Source organism: Denticeps clupeoides, chromosome 6 (assembly GCF_900700375.1).
Source record: "Denticeps clupeoides chromosome 6, fDenClu1.1, whole genome shotgun sequence".
NCBI lineage: Eukaryota > Metazoa > Chordata > Actinopteri > Clupeiformes > Denticipitidae > Denticeps > Denticeps clupeoides.
This window is the reverse complement of record NC_041712.1, coordinates 7,653,980-7,672,362: the sequence shown is the minus strand read 5'-3', so window position 1 is coordinate 7,672,362 and position 18,383 is coordinate 7,653,980. Positions and strand designations below refer to the sequence as shown.

At 42.1% G+C, this 18,383-nt stretch overlaps 4 protein-coding genes and 1 non-coding gene across 5 annotated transcripts; 3 read left to right on the top strand and 2 right to left on the bottom strand.

Annotated features, from left to right (window-relative positions):
• Nucleotides 1-207: 207 nt before the first annotated feature.
• On the bottom strand, nt 208-7,567 carry fam114a2 (family with sequence similarity 114 member A2). Its single transcript, XM_028984100.1, has 14 exons — nt 6,362-7,567; nt 5,607-5,841; nt 5,420-5,516; nt 5,199-5,300; nt 4,930-5,036; nt 4,706-4,840; nt 4,375-4,533; nt 3,078-3,201; nt 2,777-2,865; nt 2,569-2,679; nt 1,754-1,893; nt 1,586-1,658; nt 1,440-1,493; nt 208-946 (listed from the first exon to the last, which is right to left on the bottom strand). Exons 2-14 carry the CDS (start codon nt 5,817-5,819, stop codon nt 848-850), a joined length of 1,503 nt encoding a protein of 500 aa, XP_028839933.1. The 5' UTR covers nt 5,820-5,841; nt 6,362-7,567; the 3' UTR covers nt 208-847.
• On the top strand, nt 7,290-9,036 carry pgrmc1 (progesterone receptor membrane component 1). The gene is made up of 3 exons (XM_028984101.1): nt 7,290-7,620; nt 8,116-8,271; nt 8,491-9,036. The coding sequence occupies exons 1-3, from the start codon at nt 7,332-7,334 to the stop codon at nt 8,583-8,585; spliced, it is 540 nt and encodes a 179-aa protein (XP_028839934.1). The 5' UTR covers nt 7,290-7,331; the 3' UTR covers nt 8,586-9,036.
• A 1,152-nt stretch (nt 9,037-10,188) lies between these two features.
• trnal-caa (transfer RNA leucine (anticodon CAA)) lies at nt 10,189-10,297 on the bottom strand. Its single transcript has 2 exons — nt 10,260-10,297; nt 10,189-10,234 (listed from the first exon to the last, which is right to left on the bottom strand). It is a non-coding gene; the product is annotated as a tRNA-Leu (tRNA).
• Nucleotides 10,298-10,451: 154 nt separating this feature from the next.
• Nucleotides 10,452-11,522, top strand: cox7b (cytochrome c oxidase subunit 7B). Its single transcript, XM_028984102.1, has 3 exons — nt 10,452-10,600; nt 11,019-11,143; nt 11,326-11,522. Exons 1-3 carry the CDS (start codon nt 10,564-10,566, stop codon nt 11,398-11,400), a joined length of 237 nt encoding a protein of 78 aa, XP_028839935.1. The 5' UTR covers nt 10,452-10,563; the 3' UTR covers nt 11,401-11,522.
• A 784-nt stretch (nt 11,523-12,306) lies between these two features.
• pgk1 (phosphoglycerate kinase 1) lies at nt 12,307-18,199 on the top strand. Its single transcript, XM_028983787.1, has 11 exons — nt 12,307-12,486; nt 13,489-13,539; nt 13,633-13,788; nt 13,884-14,028; nt 14,736-14,839; nt 14,933-15,052; nt 15,713-15,827; nt 15,980-16,159; nt 16,567-16,744; nt 17,078-17,176; nt 17,560-18,199. Exons 1-11 carry the CDS (start codon nt 12,422-12,424, stop codon nt 17,598-17,600), a joined length of 1,254 nt encoding a protein of 417 aa, XP_028839620.1. The 5' UTR covers nt 12,307-12,421; the 3' UTR covers nt 17,601-18,199.
• Nucleotides 18,200-18,383: the final 184 nt, after the last annotated feature.

Below are 18,383 nucleotides of genomic sequence, written 5' to 3'. Positions count from 1 at the left end.
ATTTACACGCCGAACGTAATGCTGATGTGTGCGGCTCAGCGATCCGATGGAAATTAATCACAACTACAGCATCACTGTCCGTTTTGGTTGATAGGGGTTGATCAGGGGTTTCCCTCTTATTTCTAAAGTCAAGATAGTTCAAGATAGACTTTTGTCCCCTCTTACTCATTATCCATAAAGTACACAAATTAAAGAACAGACATGGTGGAAGATTTGAAACATTTTATTTTAAAACATTATAACAGCAATGTCCAGATGAAGCTCTTAAAAGCTGTTTATGCAATTGGTAAGTTGTAATAAGTGATATATGCCTTCCAGCCTACAGACTATGGTGCTCGGCCCCTGTTCATGTCCTAGTTCTTGTATACTCCCACATTTTACATAGATTAATAATCACCTAATCCAGAAAACATTGTTTAGGAAAGCGTATTAATTTTAAGAGTGTAAAATTTCTAATCTATATCAATAAATTACACCAAAAAGAATTGTAAGAAAACTCAATACTGATATCAAATCCAGTTTTCTTAGAAAATGATACAGAAGCCCTGCAACAACTGCCATAATTGATACAATTGACATTCAGAATACATAGCAGTATGAAGCATACAGTACATATACAGTACAGTCCATAGAGTATGAGAGTCTAGGCAGAGCTATATAGAAATATATGTCTGAAATAACTAGGATTAAGAACAAATGTTACACTGATATCTGTAACTCAATTACATTTATCTTAGAATTTTCATAAAATACTTTCTCCTCAAACTTCAAAAAATGGTAAATTGTGGTAGAAATTTTAAATATTTTGAATATTGGCATAAATAGAGGATAGTTCAGCAGATGGCTACTACTGGGTTGGATCTGAAGTCCTCTGGATGTGGGACACCTCCATCACTGGCATGAGGAGCTGGAAAGCATCCTGGATATAAGAAGCACTGTTGGAGGCCTGAAAAGCAAAATCAGGAAGTGTGAATTTGGGCAAAAATAGCTTTGTGAAGTTAAAAAGGTCCCCTGTTATGATTTTTTTTTTTTTCGCTTTTGTGTTGATCTGAAGTTTCTTTCTGAAATTCAGCCTTGGTGCAGAATTACAGCCGCTTTTATCCCACTCAATATTCGGTATATGTAGCTTTTAATGATAATGAGGAGGAGAGAGGCAGGACGAGCAGGAAAGCGGCCAATAGAAGTGCCCGTACATTCAAGGAAATGACGTCATCAACAAGTCGTGTAGGTGGTTTTCCAGAAAAAAAATATTTTAATTAAGGATCACCATTTCTAGCTACTGCAGGCCCCTAGACAGGCTAGGGGAACTTGTATTAAATGTTGCATTTTCATAATAGGGGACCTTGAACATTAACAATGTTATATATGGACAGCAGTAGTCATCAGTTTTATGAGCTGTACATATTTTGATAAAATTGTAGGCAAAAGTACACACAAACCTCTAAGAATACGCCGGTAATTAACGGGTTAAGGACCTCTCCTTTTTCACTCGACTGGAAAACAAAAGTGATTTGAATTTTAATGATCTAAATATAAGGTAACACATTTTGTCTACAAACAATGGGAAATGTATTTTAAGTCTTACCCCAATGGTAGTGAGACATGTGGTGAACCTCTTAGACAGAAGTGAAATTTCCTTGCACAACATAACTGTAATGCTGTTATAAAAGATACAAAGCATTATTATTATTATTTTTTTTTTTTTAAAGTTTCCTTTTCTAATTACAAATGAACAAATGTGAAAAGAACATACTGAGCGAGGACTTTGGCCTGTTCTTCAGCAGCCGCCTCTTTACTGCTACAGAGCAGGACAATTTCGGCCACTTTGTGGAACTGTTCAATGGCCCTGGCTGTGATCTCAGCTAAACTTCTGATGGCTGCAGAGTGAACATCCTGAAAATGAAGAACAATGTTTGGCATGGCCACTTAGTTCAAACATTTGTACCATTATAATACCAACTATATTGTATAATTCATATTTTGAAAACTTTTCAACTGTGTTGGGGCTGCTGCTGGTTCCCAATTTTTCATCTGTAAAAAATATGATGCCAGAGCAGCAAAACTTGCTCTGAACGGACACTAAAACTCTGAGGGCTCATGGCAGAAGGCAAATGTGGCACATTATGGGCTGCAGAAGAAATTAATGTGTTCAGCCATCATCGCTTTCTGTAGCAGGTGTGGCTCTGAGACATGGCCGAAGTGTTGTCACCTTGGAAATATGAGTCAGTTCCTCCTGGTTCCCAATTTCAGCAACAGAACAGTGAAATAAAGGGCTACAACAGTTTATGTAAGCCTTATTTCTAAGGACCAATTCAAGACCAGTCGACCAATTAATGAAAATGATGGTAAGAATTTTGTAACTGAGGCACAAACATCATAAATAACTTATATTCATTGTTTTGGTTCAGTATATATATTCCACATATTCAAACAGGACCAAACACTGAAAACAGAACAGACTATTACCACAAAAAAAGCACATTTTTAGATCACAGGAAGACCTCTTGATTCTTCATGATTTTGAACCCATATGTCTGACATAAAGCTCCTGAAGATGTAACTCTGTACCTCTGCATTGTATTTTGACATCACATTATCTTCCCTTCCTTCCTCTTTTTCAAGCGCAGGGACATCAGATTTTTTCATATCTGCCATGTGGTTGTGCACATTTTTCACAACCTGGACAAAGATGGCACATAAAACCAGACAACCTGAGTGAATTCAGCTTAGACTGTTAACATGATTTAAGGTACAATTCTACTGAAGATCAGCTCACCTGGCTGAGTTTGTCCATTGTTACAGATATTCTGAGCTGACTCAGGGTATCTGTTAATTCCTTGGTAAATTCAGTACCAGCATCATCTTCTAAGGGAACATACAACCATGAAATCGTGAGTACTTCATATCACCACAACAACTCATGTATGCAGATATGCATAGATTTGTTTGACCACTGAATAAATCACTCGACTGCATTTGATGAAAGATGTTGGCTTTATTTCTAAAGTGCTTCAGAATTTTTTTATTCCATTATGGGATGATTACAACACAGTTAACTTGAACCTGGTGCTACTGACCTTTTGTCTCATCCACATCATCATCATCAAAGTCCACCAGGGAAAATGGTTCTTTGATTAGTTCCAGTTCTTCTTTAAGTTGAATGAGAGGCTCTCCAGTGATTGTGCTCAGAACAGATTTAACCTGGATAAAATCAGGGTTGACACATGATCAGAAAGAAATTGTTATATTAATGCATCCAAATATGACATAGCAGTTTCACATTAATGAAAAAAAGAATACAATTTATTTAAAAAGGTCCCCTATGTTTTTTTTTTTGCTTTTAAATTGGTCCCCTAATACTGTATCTAAATTATATTTCCAAAATTCAGCTGAATTAAAGCCACTTTGATCCAGTCCCACGACGAGATTTCCCAGGACACGCCGTTTCAAAGTCTGTAGCTTTAAATACTAATGAGGGGAAGAGAGGTGGGACGAGGAGGAAAGCGGCCTATAGAAGTGCGCTGGAATTGGCCGAAATGAAGTTATCAACAGTTCCTGTTTGGCTCAGGACAGCGCTGTGGATGTTCCATGGAGTTGTTTGGTTGATTTTTTTTTTCCAGAAAAATCCTTCTACACCATTCTCATCTCTCCTCACTGTCACAGCCTTCTGTTCAGGTCAGTCGTGGCCTTTACTTTAATTTGGTTTTAATGCTGGTCTGAGACGTGGCAGGGGTCAAATTAAGCCGCTGGTTCTTGCATGACTGAACACCCAATCACTGAGCAACTGCAATGCTTCGCACGTTTGCACGCCATGACAGTCAGTAGAGTTACTTTTTTACTGGAGTGGTGGGAAATTCTCTGGGTGGACAAAACATGAAAAACTGGAAGTAACCTATCCCCTTATGATGAAATAAGGGGAAAAATTCCAGATCCAAAGATTTAAGCTGCCCGAACGCCAAAGCAGAATGACCAAAGCACTCTTTACATCTATTTATAGCCACTGCAGGACCATAAACACGTTAGGGGAACTCGTATTAATGTTACATAATCTCACGAAGTGAAATTTTAATAAAAGTGATAAAGTGAAGTGATTGTCACATGTGATACACAGCAGCACAGCACACACAGTGAAATTTGTCCTCTGCATTAACCCATCACCCTGAGTTAGCATGACAGGCTAACTCAGGGCCTGGGGAGCAGTGTGTGGGGAGATGGTGCTTTGCTCAGTGGCACCTCAGTGGCAACTTGGCAGATTGGGATTCAAACCTGCAACCTTCTGATTACGGGACCGCTTCCTTAACCACTAGGCCACCACTGCTCCAAAATTTTCATAATATCTCCATAAGTAAGGTTTAAAGTTGCCAAGTTACTCACCTTTGCGTCACTCTCTCTGGACAAGATCTCTAAAGCTTCTAGATGGGACAAGCCCTGGAATTCATCAAACAGCATTCCATAGTGGGCTTTCTTTTCAGAGTCTGAGGTGAGCTTCTCTGCAGTCTGCTGTTCCTCTCTTTCCTTGGCCTCCCTTAATACCTGAAATAACATTCATCTTTATATACAGACAAGTCACAACACTCAACGCCCTATCACAGAAGGTAAAAGAACTTCATACTGAATGCAAAGTATATTATTTGATCACAATCATGGTTTAAGGCGATTACAATAAAAACATAATATAAATCACATGGGCACCTGACTGGCTTACCTGTGACAGAGTAGTTGTTCTGATCATCAAACCCTTTGTCTTTTTAAACCCAGGATCTCCTTCAGCAATCACGTCCATAGTTTTCTTGCCAATAAACTCCAGAGCATCTAAGCCCCCCGTTATGACTGTTTTCCCCTGGGTTAAAAAAAAAAAAAAAAACAAGGCATTACATTAAATCCCACAGAGAAGTGCAGGCTACTGCTCCGGTGCAGCTCAGTCCTCACCGTGCTCTGCACCACGCTGGAGAGGGAGGTCAGCATGCCCATAGCACTCCCCATCGCAGACGCACCATCCGCCCCAGCCCGGTCAGACTCACCTTCTCGGGCCTCTCCTGCAGGACAACACCACCACCCATTCTTTAAAAATAGGAGACAACTGAAAGGCTTTGAGTTTGTTTTAGCGTTTACTCCCATTGTTCAACAAAGGAGCTCAGATTCAACCCTGCTGAGTCTCAAAACACAGAAGAAACCAAAAAATCGGAATCGAATATTACCGTCTGTTTTTTCCTCTTCCTCTACACAGGCTGAGAGGTCCTCAGGGCTTGGGATTCCAAGAGATGTCTCTGCTTTTTCAATAACATGAGATATCCCTTGGCCTTTAAAGACAGGAAAACACAAGAGAAACCAGGTTTCCAGAGAGCAGAAATCTGACAAAATAATATTAATAATAAAAAAAAAAAGAATATTAATAAAGGCGGAAGAAGAATTCTCTCACCAACTGTAGTCACTGTGGCTGTAGCAGTGGAGAGAAGGGACTTGCCCCAGCTCCCCCAGTAACCCCACCCACCTTGGGCGACCGCCTCACTGGTGCCCTGAACACATTTCCAGCAGGATAGTGTGGGTAGTTATGTTCAGACAGAGATCACAATCATACTTCATATTTTTAAAAATCCATATTTTACCTTATGGGAGTCTTGATCTGATTTTAGTGTCTCTGGCAGCCCTTGCACATTTGCACATGGGGATTTGTTTTCAGGCCTTTTCCGTGTCTTAGGGACCGGAGAGGAATCAGCTGGATGTTCCCTGGGAGGCTCTGGAGACATTTCGAACGAGGACTGCTCTTCACTCTTGACATCTTCTCCTGCAGCGTCACTGGGATTCTCACTGTCTGACATCTTATAACATTTCTAGGAAGTCCTGGACAACAGAAAACAAGCAACGTGCTGAAAATGCCGTATCTACATGATCTTGGTATCCGCTGTTGGGGGTGAATACTGCACCTAAATAATCAGAAATAACAACCACCAGTTGAATATTTTCCCTAAACTGTTGTGGCCTTTCTGGTCCTTAAACACCCTCAGCATTTTATCTGAAAACCTACATACACGTGGACGTGGCTACGCCTGATTGGTACAGAACCATCATGCATCTATCAGCAGCTTCGATGTAGAACACTTTGTGAAAGCAGATGGACTGCGGATGTTACTCGATCGCAATGGAAAGTCCAATTAAACATTAATGAAATTAATGGTGGACAGTGCTAGATGATGTAACATGCAAAACGAGCTACCCGAGTTGCTAATACTGTTGAGATGCTTTCCGAGCATGCAATCGTTTTGAAAAGGGTTACAGTTACCCAGCTTAGAAATTAGTTCTATTTTAGTGAGCGGCGTCATCTGACCTTAAAAACGGTAAAAGAAGGGCGGATAAAACTCACCTGTCAAACTCGGGTTTGGTAGTTTATCCTCTATCTTGCCTTTCTGTGTCCTGTTATCCAGAAACGGGCCACGTCACTGCGCTGGACGCGGTCCCCGACCTCAGAGGGATTTGTTTTGCTGGTATGCGCCTCTTCTTCGGTTCTTTTGCTTTAATTGACACCACTTTGGAACATACCGCCATCTAGAGGCTCGAAAGCTGGCACTACGCGTCTAGCGACCAGGCCGCCGCAGAACTGGACTACGGCGCATGCGCGAGGTTATGTAACAGCGCGGTGTCTTGAAAATGTGCTTTAGCTGGAGATACGAAAGTGGGAAGATATATGCGACAAGTATCGGCAATAAATATGTTGCTCCTCATTCGGGAATAACACAGTGCTATCACTAAACCTAATTGTTTATCAGGGTAGAAAGTGGATAATACAACACATTTATAATTCTCCCTGTTCAAGTGATTCCTCAGTTATATGAAGTCAGGGTTTTCAAGTGGCCAGCTGCAAAATGTGCTGCATAAACACTTATGAGAAATAACTAATCAGCACGTAAAACGGACTTCATCCCTTCCAAGCACTCACGAACATTTACAATATTTATAGTCACACTATTCAACATATCAATATAGTAACTATTGAAAAAGAACGGTATGAATCTGTCCAAGCCAGAACAGACCAGATCATTTGCAGAATAATCATGCAAGAGTAGCGACGAGACAAATTCGAGGCGGATGCAGACAGCAGGGTTTCACACGAGATTCACACACACTTAATAAATTCAGGTATCACGCACGTAACTGCATGGAACGTCCACAGCGCTGTCCACAAATAAGAACTACATTTCCCACAGTGCCCAGGCGCTCTGATTGGCTGGAAAAGATGGGGGCACCGTTCGGGCTTCACTGATTGGCCCCTGGAGTTGTGTTGGTCAGATAGGCAGCTCCCCTTCGCACGCAGCAGCACAGTTGGGAAACAAAAAATGGCGGAAGCGGAGGCGCTTGAAACTTCTGGCATTTTGCAGGAAATTTTCACCTCCCCTTTAAATTTGAGCTTGCTGTGCCTCTGCCTGTTTCTGTTGTATAAAATATTCCGCGGGGATAAACCCGCTGACCTAGGAGAGGTGGAAGAGCCGCTGCCGAAACTTAAACGACGCGACTTCTCGCTCGCAGAGTTAAAAGAGTACGACGGACTGGCAAACCCGAGAATACTGCTGGCTATCAGTGGCAAAGTTTTCGACGTAACAAGGGGGAAGAAGTTCTATGGACCAGGTAATCCCGTTTTAAATCAATTGCGTGCTAGTTACGCGATTGCACAAGCCGTTCTTCGCGGCCGTAAAAAAAAAAAAAAAAAGCCTTCTCGTGTGCGCACTGCGGCCGCGTTCGACCGAAAACCGAGCGCGAATCGTCCACGCTCCTGACCTCTGACCCGCCGCGCGGACTGTTACAGAGCGGAGGAACGCGAGTACTTCAGCGGTCGTAATGGTGACGTGAATGTGCGGAACCGAAAACGACTCGAAATGGGCAAATTCTCAACTGCAGAGACCTAGAGTAGCAAAATAATCGTAAGTGCGCAGTGCAACGTGCAAATGAATGTTTTGAGGGGCGGTGGTGCTAGTAGTGCGTTCGTGCACGCTGTGCAGTTAAAAGTGGGGCCTTGGGGAATAACCTTGGGATGTGAGAGCCTTGAAAAAATGTAGCCTTTACATTGCAGCAAGCAAGAAGGCTCGTAGTGATCCCTTTCGTCTTGAAATCTCTTTTTTTTAGACGGGCCCTATGGCGTCTTTGCTGGCCGGGATGCTTCTAGAGGTCTGGCCACGTTCAACTTGGATAAGGAGGCCCTGAAAGACACGCATGACGACCTGTCGGACCTAAATGCAATGCAGCAGGAGAGCCTGAGTGAATGGGAGACGCAGTTCACCCGTGAGTAGCCAAGGGACTTTAGCCCTCTTTCGAAATCAGCGGTGGAGTAAGGGTTGGATGACTCTGTAACGCTCCCTTTTCTTCTTTAGCAGTGTCCAGTCACGCGTAATCCACTCTTCTGTTATGCTAGTTTAGTGATTGTTAATTACTTTGTTGGCTGATTGCTTTGTTTTATTTTTTTTAACATGACCGCACAATTTTATTTTAATATTTCTACAGAGAAGTACGATTATGTTGGCAAGCTTCTTAAACCTGGAGAGGAGCCCGCAGAGTACACTGATGACGAGGACGTCAAAGACAAAAAGAAGGACTAGAATAAGACTTGGCAGAAGAAGATGCCTTGATTCTTTCTCAGTCACTGTAATCAACACTGATCTCCATTTGAACCATCTGTCCATGGTGCATATTCGACGCAGATTGGCTGTTGTGAACTGCGATTTCCATTAATCTGAACATGCAGTACTTTAGTTCTAGAGGCTGGCCAAAAAAATAAATAGCATTGATACGTAATTGATGTATTTTATTCTTTTGGGTCGCCTTTGTGTATGATATTTTAACCGCAAAGTATGGATACTGAAATGTATGCGTTATGACTAATATTCGAACTATATAACCAGTTTTATGAAGTCGAGACATGAAAATGTATGGCGGGAACTTTGCTCCAAAGACAGAATCTAAACATTCCACTTAAATGTTGTCTTTTAACATCTTATTATTTTTTCAGTCATGCCTGTGGAGCAATAAATTACTTGTTTTCATTGTGTAGTTTTGTTGGCCATCTCTGGAGAATGAAATTTGTATTTATTTATTTTTTTTAGATTAGAGTGTGTAGTAACCTTCTAGCTATATTCCATGTCTTCCTGATTAACTGGTGTACAAATATAAAGTGACGCAGAGGCCAAATTCCCTTAGTCATCAGCCTGGGAAAGATAAGAGTAGACAAACCGAGTGAGGGTCTAGTTATTGAATGCTGCCCTGAAAATATCCATTTGAAAGTTAAAAAAGTAAACATTGACGGCAATTTTCCATAGAAAATTTTCCAAGTTTGTTTTACTCTCATGTGCTCCCATTATTGGCCTATTTAGTAAAGATAGGTTAAACGTGTCTGGATTTTGTGAAACGCTACTACATGTTTGGTCTGATTAAGTAAAAATGTGATGGGTGGCTTTGGTACAAAAATAGCATGATAAACTAAAATATAGATTTTCTGTGATGGGCTATGGGATTCCCCCCATTTGCTTTGGAATAATGGAATTTTGCATGCCCTGGAAATTACCAATTATAGTTTTAACTCCAATATGCTTGACCATTGTAACAGGGCCTTCTAACAGGGCTCACCAAGAAAATTTTCGAACAGGTAAGACTAATTCAAATTGCAACTGCAGGAAATCCTTCAGAAAAACCCAACTCACATCACTCCAGCTCTTAAGATGCTGCATTGGCCTCCTGTCAGCTATGGTTTAAAGATATTTTAAATGGATTAAGGCAGAGATGTTTTATGAATGCATGCCTGCTGGATCTCTGAGGTCACTACAGCGTGTTGCTTGTAAAGCCTTTAAAATAGTAAGACAGCTTTCTGTCGCTACGCTGTGCATTACCTATTGCACTAACTGTCATAGTCATCCCCACTGCATGCTTTTTATCCCACACTATTTCTGTTTGTTGTTTATATGTATGTATTCTATTATTTTTATTTATATTTTATTTGGTCTGGCAATGTCAAGATGCGTTTGCAGTGATGCTTGTGAACAATGTGTAGCAGATTTCAATAGAATAGTTTTAAGTGTAGTTTGTGTTCAATTTTGTTGAACAATATAGGGAATATTGCTGGACCCTCGAACCAGCTCTTATTATTTGCTTGAATTCCCGTTGGGCTTTATATGAAATTTTAATTGTTCCAATTAAAAAAAAATGTTGTGTCAGAAGTGGGATTCGAACCCACGCCTCCATATGGAGACCAGAATTCCCGCTCACACGGAAGGTACAACCTTGAGTCTGGCGCCTTAGACCACTCGGCCATCCTGACAACACGGCGTTACTACTCATCACGTACATATTTAAACTCATCTAACACATAAATTCCGCGTAAATTCATATAGTCCACTGTAAACGTACACACAGTCGCGTCTTCTTCGGTCATATAACGTGTTTTTCACGGCGTCGTGCGATCACGTCTGCAAGCGAAGCGCTTCTCCCGCGCCTGCGCCGACGCGCTTATCTGGCGACTTCCGGCGAGCCCCCCGCCATTTTGTTTTTGGCTCTTCAAGGGTATCGAGTGAGGCTGACGGGAACATGTACCGCTTCGCCAACGCCGCCTTGAACGTCGCCGGTGGGTCGACTGTGGAGAGCGCGGCGTGCTCCTCCTCTCGTCTTTTTAAAGCGACGCCGTGTCGACCGTCGGTCGCCGCGGTTGGGTCAACGTACCCGGCCCTCGTCCTCCTCGGCCGGGTCGCTAGTTGCCGGCTGACATTCGCCTTCTGTGCTCGTTTTTATCGTCGTTTTTATGCTTTCGCGCTTTTTCGATGCTCGTGTGTGTAGGCGACACGTTTGTTTCGGCGTCTCCTTGCTTCACCTTGCAACCGGCGTAGCCGTAAAGCTAATGCAGTTAGCATCAGCATGTGTGTGGTTACTACGGTAACCGGTTTGTTCTTCATCAGTACTGGCCGGTATTGTGTGTTTTTTATGTTTGGTAGCTGTAACTGGCCGGGGTATTGTTCCTCACGTTTCCCCACGCTTTGTCGGTGTAGGTCGGAGCACCAGGCAGGTCGCAGTACGACACGGGTCCTCAGGAGCGTCTCCTAGCTTCCATTCCAAGTATGGGACGCCCTTGTTGATCGGTGGAGCTGCATTTTGCACAACCGTGTGGGCATATGTGAGTATTTATTGCTTTTTAAAACTGCCATTTTAAAATCGCTAGTATTTTCCCCTCATTTTTTGTGTAATGTCTTGTAATAAAATCTTCTAATGTGACCTAATAGGTGTTCTGTTTACTTGAACCAGCACACCTTCTCCTGACGTTTCACAGTAGTTCCGCTTGTACAATTTATTTTGCAGGTTCTGACATCTACTGGCATCACATGGAACCTGTCCCCTGTTGGAAAAGTCCAGCCCAAGCCATGGAAAGAGTAAATTAGACCAGCTCAAAGGAACCCGTCTGGAAAATAAACCCTGTTGAACTTTTCCATTTTACAAATGGTTATTTGTCTCTCCATCTTACATGGTATGCTCTCTGTAATAAATTAATATGCGGAGTCTTTCGTCTTGTTTCTTTGAGTGTGTGGGATGAATTGCACTTGTAATTCAGACTGTAAAAATTCTCATTTAGCCTCTTGCCTTTTATATTGTAAAGACAGGTAGGCAGAGAAGATGGAGTGCTGAAGTCTTATTTGTTAATAATGGGGTTTTGCCATTCACAACTTGCACATTAAAATGACTTCTGTTTTCATCCAAAACCATTTACAATCTGTAGTTACAGGGACAACCCCCACCCCTGGAACAATTAATGGTTAAGTGTCTTGTGTGGGGTCACAATGGTAGTATGTGGTGTTTAAACCTGGTACTTTGGGGGTGTCCTGGTTCATAACAATGCTACTACCGCCCAATTTTGTCTCTTTGATCAGACAGGAGCAGTTTCCGTCCATTGTGAATTTCATCATTATGAAGGACTAGTCCTTCAGTTCGTTTTTGTAATAAAATCCACGAGGTGTCGCTGTTCTCCGACCACTCGACCATGGGGAACGTGCAACTTTGACAGTTCGCCTTCAAGGCCCGCCCACCACCCGCATCCGTGCAGCGGCGCACGTGTGCTTGAGATTAACTTTATATCAGATATAACTATATTAGGTATAACTACTGCGCGGTAGGTTAAGAGTTTCCTACAAGATGCACGAACCAACCCACCCGTCGCGCGGCCGCTTTAATTCACCCCGGACGGATGCAACGTGACTTGTAATCGTTGTCGAAAACGTTTTGATTGACACTCGCCGGAACCAATGGCGAGGTCAGCGTCGCTGTCGTTGCAGCGGCTCCGGTCCAATCAGCGGCCGGAAGCCGTGGCCACCACCATCAGCACAGGAGATCCTAGTCGCGTTAAGGTCACTCTCGTTCTGGAACTGGCCATCAGCAGAGGGACGAGGACACGGCCGAGAAAATGTCTCTCTCTACCAAACTCACCCTGGACAAGGTGGACGTGAACGGGAAGCGCGTCATCATGCGGTGAGGTTTTCCTCGGTTCCCCACCTCGCCATCCCGCCAAACAGCGAGTAAAACGAGTTGTCGCTGCTTTCTGACACCTGTGCGTTTTGAGGAGGGAAGCTAATATTATATAGATCAGTTTGGACGCCCTCCCTGTGACGACGACAGGAAGTCACGTACCGCTCTCTGGGCTCGTCATTAAACTCCTTTTAATTAAGTCAGGCTGTCCGAAAGTGTCCATTAGTAACATCTAATGAAGTATTCAAAACGTTCTCACTGTGAATTCGCGTGGAGACAGGCCTCTCCCTGTGTGTGAAGAATAAAATAATAACCAAGGCACGGGGCAGAAGAGGATGGCCGGAACGACGCGCACGTGGGTGTCGCCCTGTGTCACCGCGCTGACACGCTCGCTTTGTTCAGACGGTGCGTTATCGAGGGCTTTTTTCTCTTACCGACACACACGCCCGGAAGACGCAACAGTTGTCTTTATTTCCGAGAGAAAGAGATCCCATGCGCTCTCCAAGCCTGTCAATCACCGGGAAAATGGGCGGAGTTCCGGTTGGACAGGAAGCGCGCCTATCGATTACACTGTAGCAGCTGATCATTCTGCCTTGTGCATGTAAATGTGCTAGAGGATGCAATTACAGATTAATCAATTTCAAGTCTAATGGGAAAGCTTTGCTGCAAATGCCCAGTGGTATCATTTGCCAAACACGTGATTAAGTAGAGGAATGGTGTGTTTTTTTACAAGTTGGGACTTGTTTTAGGCCCAAATCTATGCATCAGTTTCCATGTTAGTTCCATGCCTGTCATAGCACCTTTTAAAATGCATCATTTGACTGAAAATGGAAGTTCCTAGTCATTCAGAAAGTGCTCTCTTTTTCTAAAACAAGTCCCAACTTATAAAAACCACACCATTCCTCTACTTAATCACGTGTTTGGCAAACAAAGTTTACATTTAGGCATGGCCTTTTTAGAAGGAAGACATGTACATTTGCAGTAATTTAATTTTTTTCTTCTCAGGGTTGATTTCAATGTGCCCATGAAAGACAAGCAAATCACCAACAACCAGAGGTAAATCCAGATTGACTGATTTTGAGTCTGTTCATGAGGCCTGGCTTTCTGTGAATTAAGCCAGATGACTAAATGCCATTGCTATTTCTTAAGGATCAAAGCTGCAGTCCCCTCAATCCAGTATTGCCTAGACAATGGAGCCAAATCAGTGGTTCTGATGAGCCACTTGGGTCGTCCTGATGGTGTCCCCATGCCTGACAAATACTCCCTGGAGCCCACAGTAGCTGAGTTAAAGAACTTATTGGGCAAGTAAGTGTTTTAACGGCAAGAAGTTAATACTCAGTATAGTCTGGTTGTCTTTATTACGTATTTTATGTCTAAATGACCTGCTTTTTTCCACACAGGGATGTACAGTTTCTGAAGGACTGTGTTGGCCCAGACGTGGAAAAGGCCTGTGCTGATCCCCCTGCTGGGTCTGTCATCTTGCTTGAAAACCTCAGGTTTCATGTTGCTGAGGAGGGCAAAGGCAAAGATGCCTCTGGAAACAAGGCAAGTGACATGAATGGCAAAGAATCGTATCTTCCTTCCCAAATGTGCGTTAAACCAGAGTTTGCATGTACGTCCATACCAAAAGTGTGCATCAGCCATTTTAAAGTAAATTATGAGCAGCAGGACTCCACCTTTCAGCAGTTATGACCCCTTGACATTTTGTTGGAAGGGTAGAGGGACAGTTTGGCTCAGGACTCAGCACAGGCTTTTCTTGTACTTGGGGCTCTGTCAGGCATGCAGACCCTGAAAAGGGACGACTGACATTTGGTCCTCCTCCCTCCATGGCTTAGACAGTTTTGCATTCATAGCTGTACAGCCCAACAGCCTTGACCTTCTACCATGTTCAAGAGACCTTTGACCTTTGCGATATATAGGACAGCAGTAACATGAGAAAAGGTCACAGAGGGTAATCTTCAGCAGAATCATTACTATACTCTTATGATAGACCAGACTCATACTGTAAGCATGTTTAAAGACATTATTTTCACCGTTTTGATTGGTGGTTCTAGTTTGCTTGATCATGTTATAGTAGCACTGTGCACCCTTCATATAAATAGAGCTGCCTTATCAAGCTCATCGTTACAAGACAGGCTGAGCTGGCGCTAGCTGGTCAGCACAGTTAAATCAAAATGGTTATTTCTTCACAATATGCTTCAGTGTGCATGTTTTTTCGCTTGTTTAAGGGTGTTGTTTCTGTTCATTCACAGACCAAAGCGAGCCAGGAGCAGATTGACTCCTTCAGAGCCTCTCTGTCAAAGCTGGGCGACATCTATGTCAATGATGCTTTCGGCACTGCCCACCGAGCACACAGGTAGAAACTCATCCTGGCACATTATTTTGCTGTCAACAAGGTGAACAATATTCCGAATTCTCTTGTTTGTCCTGCTCTCTCTGTAACTCACAGCTCAATGGTTGGTGTGAATCTGCCCCAGAAGGCAGCTGGCTTCCTGATGAAGAAAGAGCTTGACTACTTTGCTATGGCCCTTGAGAAGCCCCAGAGACCTTTTTTGGCCATCCTTGGCGGGTATGTGTCTGGTATTTGGCCAGTAGGGGGGGCTTTTTTTTTTTTTTTTTTTTTAAGGATGCAGACTACAAAGCCTGTAATTTGAGATTAAAGATGTGAATCATTATCATCAGAAATCAATTAAGTGATCTGACATGCATGTCTTTTAATTATTTTTTTTCCAATGTGGATATGTGTGTTTGAAATTATTTGTGAGCATTGCAAAGCTCTTAATCTATTTCCTGCCCTCACCGGAAATTTGTTTGAATTTGCAATAGAACTATATTATCATTAATATGGACACCTAAACAAGACAAATCCCTTGTATATAATGCAACCAAAGCCAGGCAGCTTAGCTTTAATCATGGTGCTTGCGCTGCACATATTGACTTTTGTTCGGTGCAGGGTCCAGTAGCCACGGCCTTATGCTGTTGAGCAGAGTCCCTCCCCTGTTTGTTACTTTACAGTCACATGATTCTGGGAGATGACCTCAGCTGTGATAGTAGTATGAGTCAAAGCTATTATTTGTTGCACTTAAAAACAAAGGATAAAATTATTTTTGGAAAAAGCTAATGTTGCATAAGTACAACAGTAAAGGAAAATAAATTGTTTATTTAATGTATTTGGCCTGATTAGATATAACAAAGTCTCCAAACTGAGCTAATTTTTTTTTTTTTTTAGGGCAAAAGTCAAAGATAAGATTCAGCTCATCAATAACATGCTGGATAAAGTCGATGAGATGATAATTGGAGGAGGAATGGCTTTTACATTCCTGAAGGTCCTAAACAACATGGAGGTGAGAATATATGTATGAAATAAAAATACACTATAATCTGGTGACTGTGCATCTGTTGCAAGTCAAGATGCTTAATGCATTTTTGCTTGTTGTAAATCGAGATTGTGGATGTGCTTGTTCTGCGTTTAAATCACAATACATTTTTATGACAGATTGGCACATCCTTGTTTGATGAAGAAGGATCTAAAATTGTGAAGGACCTGATGGCCAAAGCAGAGAAGAATGGTGTGAAGATCACATTGCCTGTTGATTTTGTCACTGCTGACAAATTTGATGAGAAAGCCACCACGGGCACAGCCACAGTTGCCGCTGGGATCCCAGGAGGCTGGATGGTGGGTTGTGTGTCTTTTAGGAAGATTTAATTATTACGCCATACATGTGCAGTGTTTTAATCCTATCTATTATGTAATGAAAGAACCCTCAAAAACAATGGTCCATGATTAAATCCTACACGTTTATCCCAATGGTGTATTTTGAACTGGTAAGCACTAATTAGTGATCCTGTTATCTATGTTGCATAGTAATTGGTTACAAATTAACATCAGTCAACCTGACCAGTCCTACCTGGAGATGTGCTGTTCACATCTTACTCTGAAACCATTTCTCCACAGAGGTTTCATAAATGCTTTGTTGCATTCACATTAATTAAAATATTTTGTGGAGTATTCGTAGTGGCAATTACATTATTTATCATGGTGACTTGTAATAATAACTTGTCCGTCTCTCCATCTTCTCTCAGGGCCTTGACTGTGGGCCAGAGAGCTCAAAGCTCTATGGAGAGGCTGTGAGCAGAGCCAAGCAGATTGTTTGGAATGGGCCTGTTGGTGTGTTTGAGTGGGACAACTTTTGCCGAGGAACAAAGAACCTGATGGACAAAGTGGTGGAGGTGACAAAGGCTGGTTGCATCACCATTATTGGTACGATGTGTTGGTCTCTCCTAACACTGAAAACTAATGGATGTCCTGCAAGCAAAAGTCTACAGATTGCAGCTCGTAGATTTGTTTTTATAATTATTTAATGAAAATAAGGCTGTTCTTCAATAAATGGTTTATGTAAAGCAATATTTGGGAACAAAAACATGCCAACATTTATGAAATGCAGCTTGTTTCTCTTTTTTTTTTTTTTAAATAAAAATCTAGATTTTAGGTTTTGCATACACTGTACTTTTTATGTATGTTTCCTGATAGGCAACATTGTACTGTGTTACAAGTATATTCAGTACTTTTGACTAATATTTCCATCCTGTGCAGGTGGTGGAGACACTGCTACCTGCTGTGCAAAGTGGGACACTGAGGACAAGGTCAGCCACGTGAGCACAGGTGGTGGTGCCAGCCTGGAACTGTTGGAGGGTGAGTACATACTTGTAAAGGGTCTGTACGGAGCTGCTGAAGCAAGTGGGGATAACATGCAGAGAAGTATTCCATGAAATAGGGATTCTCAGTTATTTTAAATTTAAGGAATGCTCTCTTAGTGAATAGTCATGGCTTTTTTTTTTTTTTTTTTTTATGGCCAGTGTATAATTTTGATTCTGTTGTCATTCATACTTGTAACTGCTACACATGTTTAATTGCATTTGGTAAAGCAATTAAGATTTTAGAACAATATTATCAATATCTATTTCCTAACCAACACATTAAAAAATGAAAATGTTTTTTAGCACTGTAGCCAAAGTAGAAGTAAGATCATTAAGAGTCATCGAGAGTTATAAATGCTGCTTATTTTGTCTCGATAGGTAAAGTGTTGCCTGGAGTGGATGCTCTGAGCAGTGCATAAGCACGGAAAGGAGGCATTAGGAAGCACTTTCCCTGGAGTTGCTGTCTTTCTTTCTCCTCACCACATTGTTCAATTACGCAGTTCACTTTGCTCGCACCATCATAACCCCTTCCTGCGGAGGGGTGCACAGAACAGCTCAAAACCTGCTGAAAGAAGCTCTGTCTCCTCGATACCCCTCCAACCGTCACTCTTCTTACAAAGCTGCCCAAGCTCATCCACACCGCCTGCACTGGAGACAATAACAAAGCACTTGAGTCTCAGCAAAAGGAAGGGATGTTTCTGACCGCTTCAGATAAATTTAGCCAGACATTGGATTTCTTGTCAGAGAACCCTCTAATAGTGTTAACATCTTGTGTGTTTGCGTCTGTTTTGTTGTTCATTTAAAGCCTGTTCAGACATACATTACCTTCAAGAGATGATGTTTTGTGTTGTGACCTATAGAGCTTCTGTTTAATGTGTTGGCATTACACCGATGTCGCGAACTGTAATAATAGATATGTCTTTGTCGCCTTTACCCTCAAGCTTGTAAATTAGTGGTGCCCAGTTGAGGTTTCCCGAAGGTTAACATTGACGTGAAATAAAATTATTGTACTGACAAACACTTCCCTTCATTTTTTTTTTTTTTTTTTTTTAAGTATTTAAAGTCACGTATGAATGCCAAGGTTTGTTTCGAATTTTCAAACTCATGTCATATTTAATACATCGGCATAAAATGGTAAACGTGTGCACACTTGCTGAATTCCAATGTGGCTGAGTACTACGTTTCCCACAATGCATCGGGCT

Excerpts from the sequence above, each read along its gene's own strand:
- cox7b (XM_028984102.1), top strand. The coding sequence starts at position 10,564 with ATGTACCGCTTCGCCAACGCCGCCTTGAACGTCGCCG. Across the intron at positions 10,601-11,018 it reads CGCCGCCTTGAACGTCGCCG|GTCGGAGCACCAGGCAGGTC; the intron begins GTGGGTCGACTG and ends TTGTCGGTGTAG. Across the intron at positions 11,144-11,325 it reads GCACAACCGTGTGGGCATAT|GTTCTGACATCTACTGGCAT; the intron begins GTGAGTATTTAT and ends TTTATTTTGCAG.
- pgk1 (XM_028983787.1), top strand. The coding sequence starts at position 12,422 with ATGTCTCTCTCTACCAAACTCACCCTGGACAAGGTGGACGTGAACGGG. Across the intron at positions 12,487-13,488 it reads GGGAAGCGCGTCATCATGCG|GGTTGATTTCAATGTGCCCA; the intron begins GTGAGGTTTTCC and ends TTTTCTTCTCAG. Across the intron at positions 13,789-13,883 it reads TTAAAGAACTTATTGGGCAA|GGATGTACAGTTTCTGAAGG; the intron begins GTAAGTGTTTTA and ends TTTTCCACACAG.
- pgrmc1 (XM_028984101.1), top strand. The coding sequence starts at position 7,332 with ATGGCGGAAGCGGAGGCGCTTGAAACTTCTGGCATTTTGCAGGAAATT. Across the intron at positions 7,621-8,115 it reads GAAGAAGTTCTATGGACCAG|ACGGGCCCTATGGCGTCTTT; the intron begins GTAATCCCGTTT and ends TCTTTTTTTTAG. Across the intron at positions 8,272-8,490 it reads ATGGGAGACGCAGTTCACCC|AGAAGTACGATTATGTTGGC; the intron begins GTGAGTAGCCAA and ends ATATTTCTACAG.
- fam114a2 (XM_028984100.1), bottom strand. The coding sequence starts at position 5,819 with ATGTCAGACAGTGAGAATCCCAGTGACGCTGCAGGAGAAGATGTCAAG. Across the intron at positions 4,534-4,705 it reads GAACAACTACTCTGTCACAG|GTATTAAGGGAGGCCAAGGA; the intron begins GTAAGCCAGTCA and ends ATGTTATTTCAG. Across the intron at positions 2,680-2,776 it reads CAATGGACAAACTCAGCCAG|GTTGTGAAAAATGTGCACAA; the intron begins GTGAGCTGATCT and ends ATCTTTGTCCAG.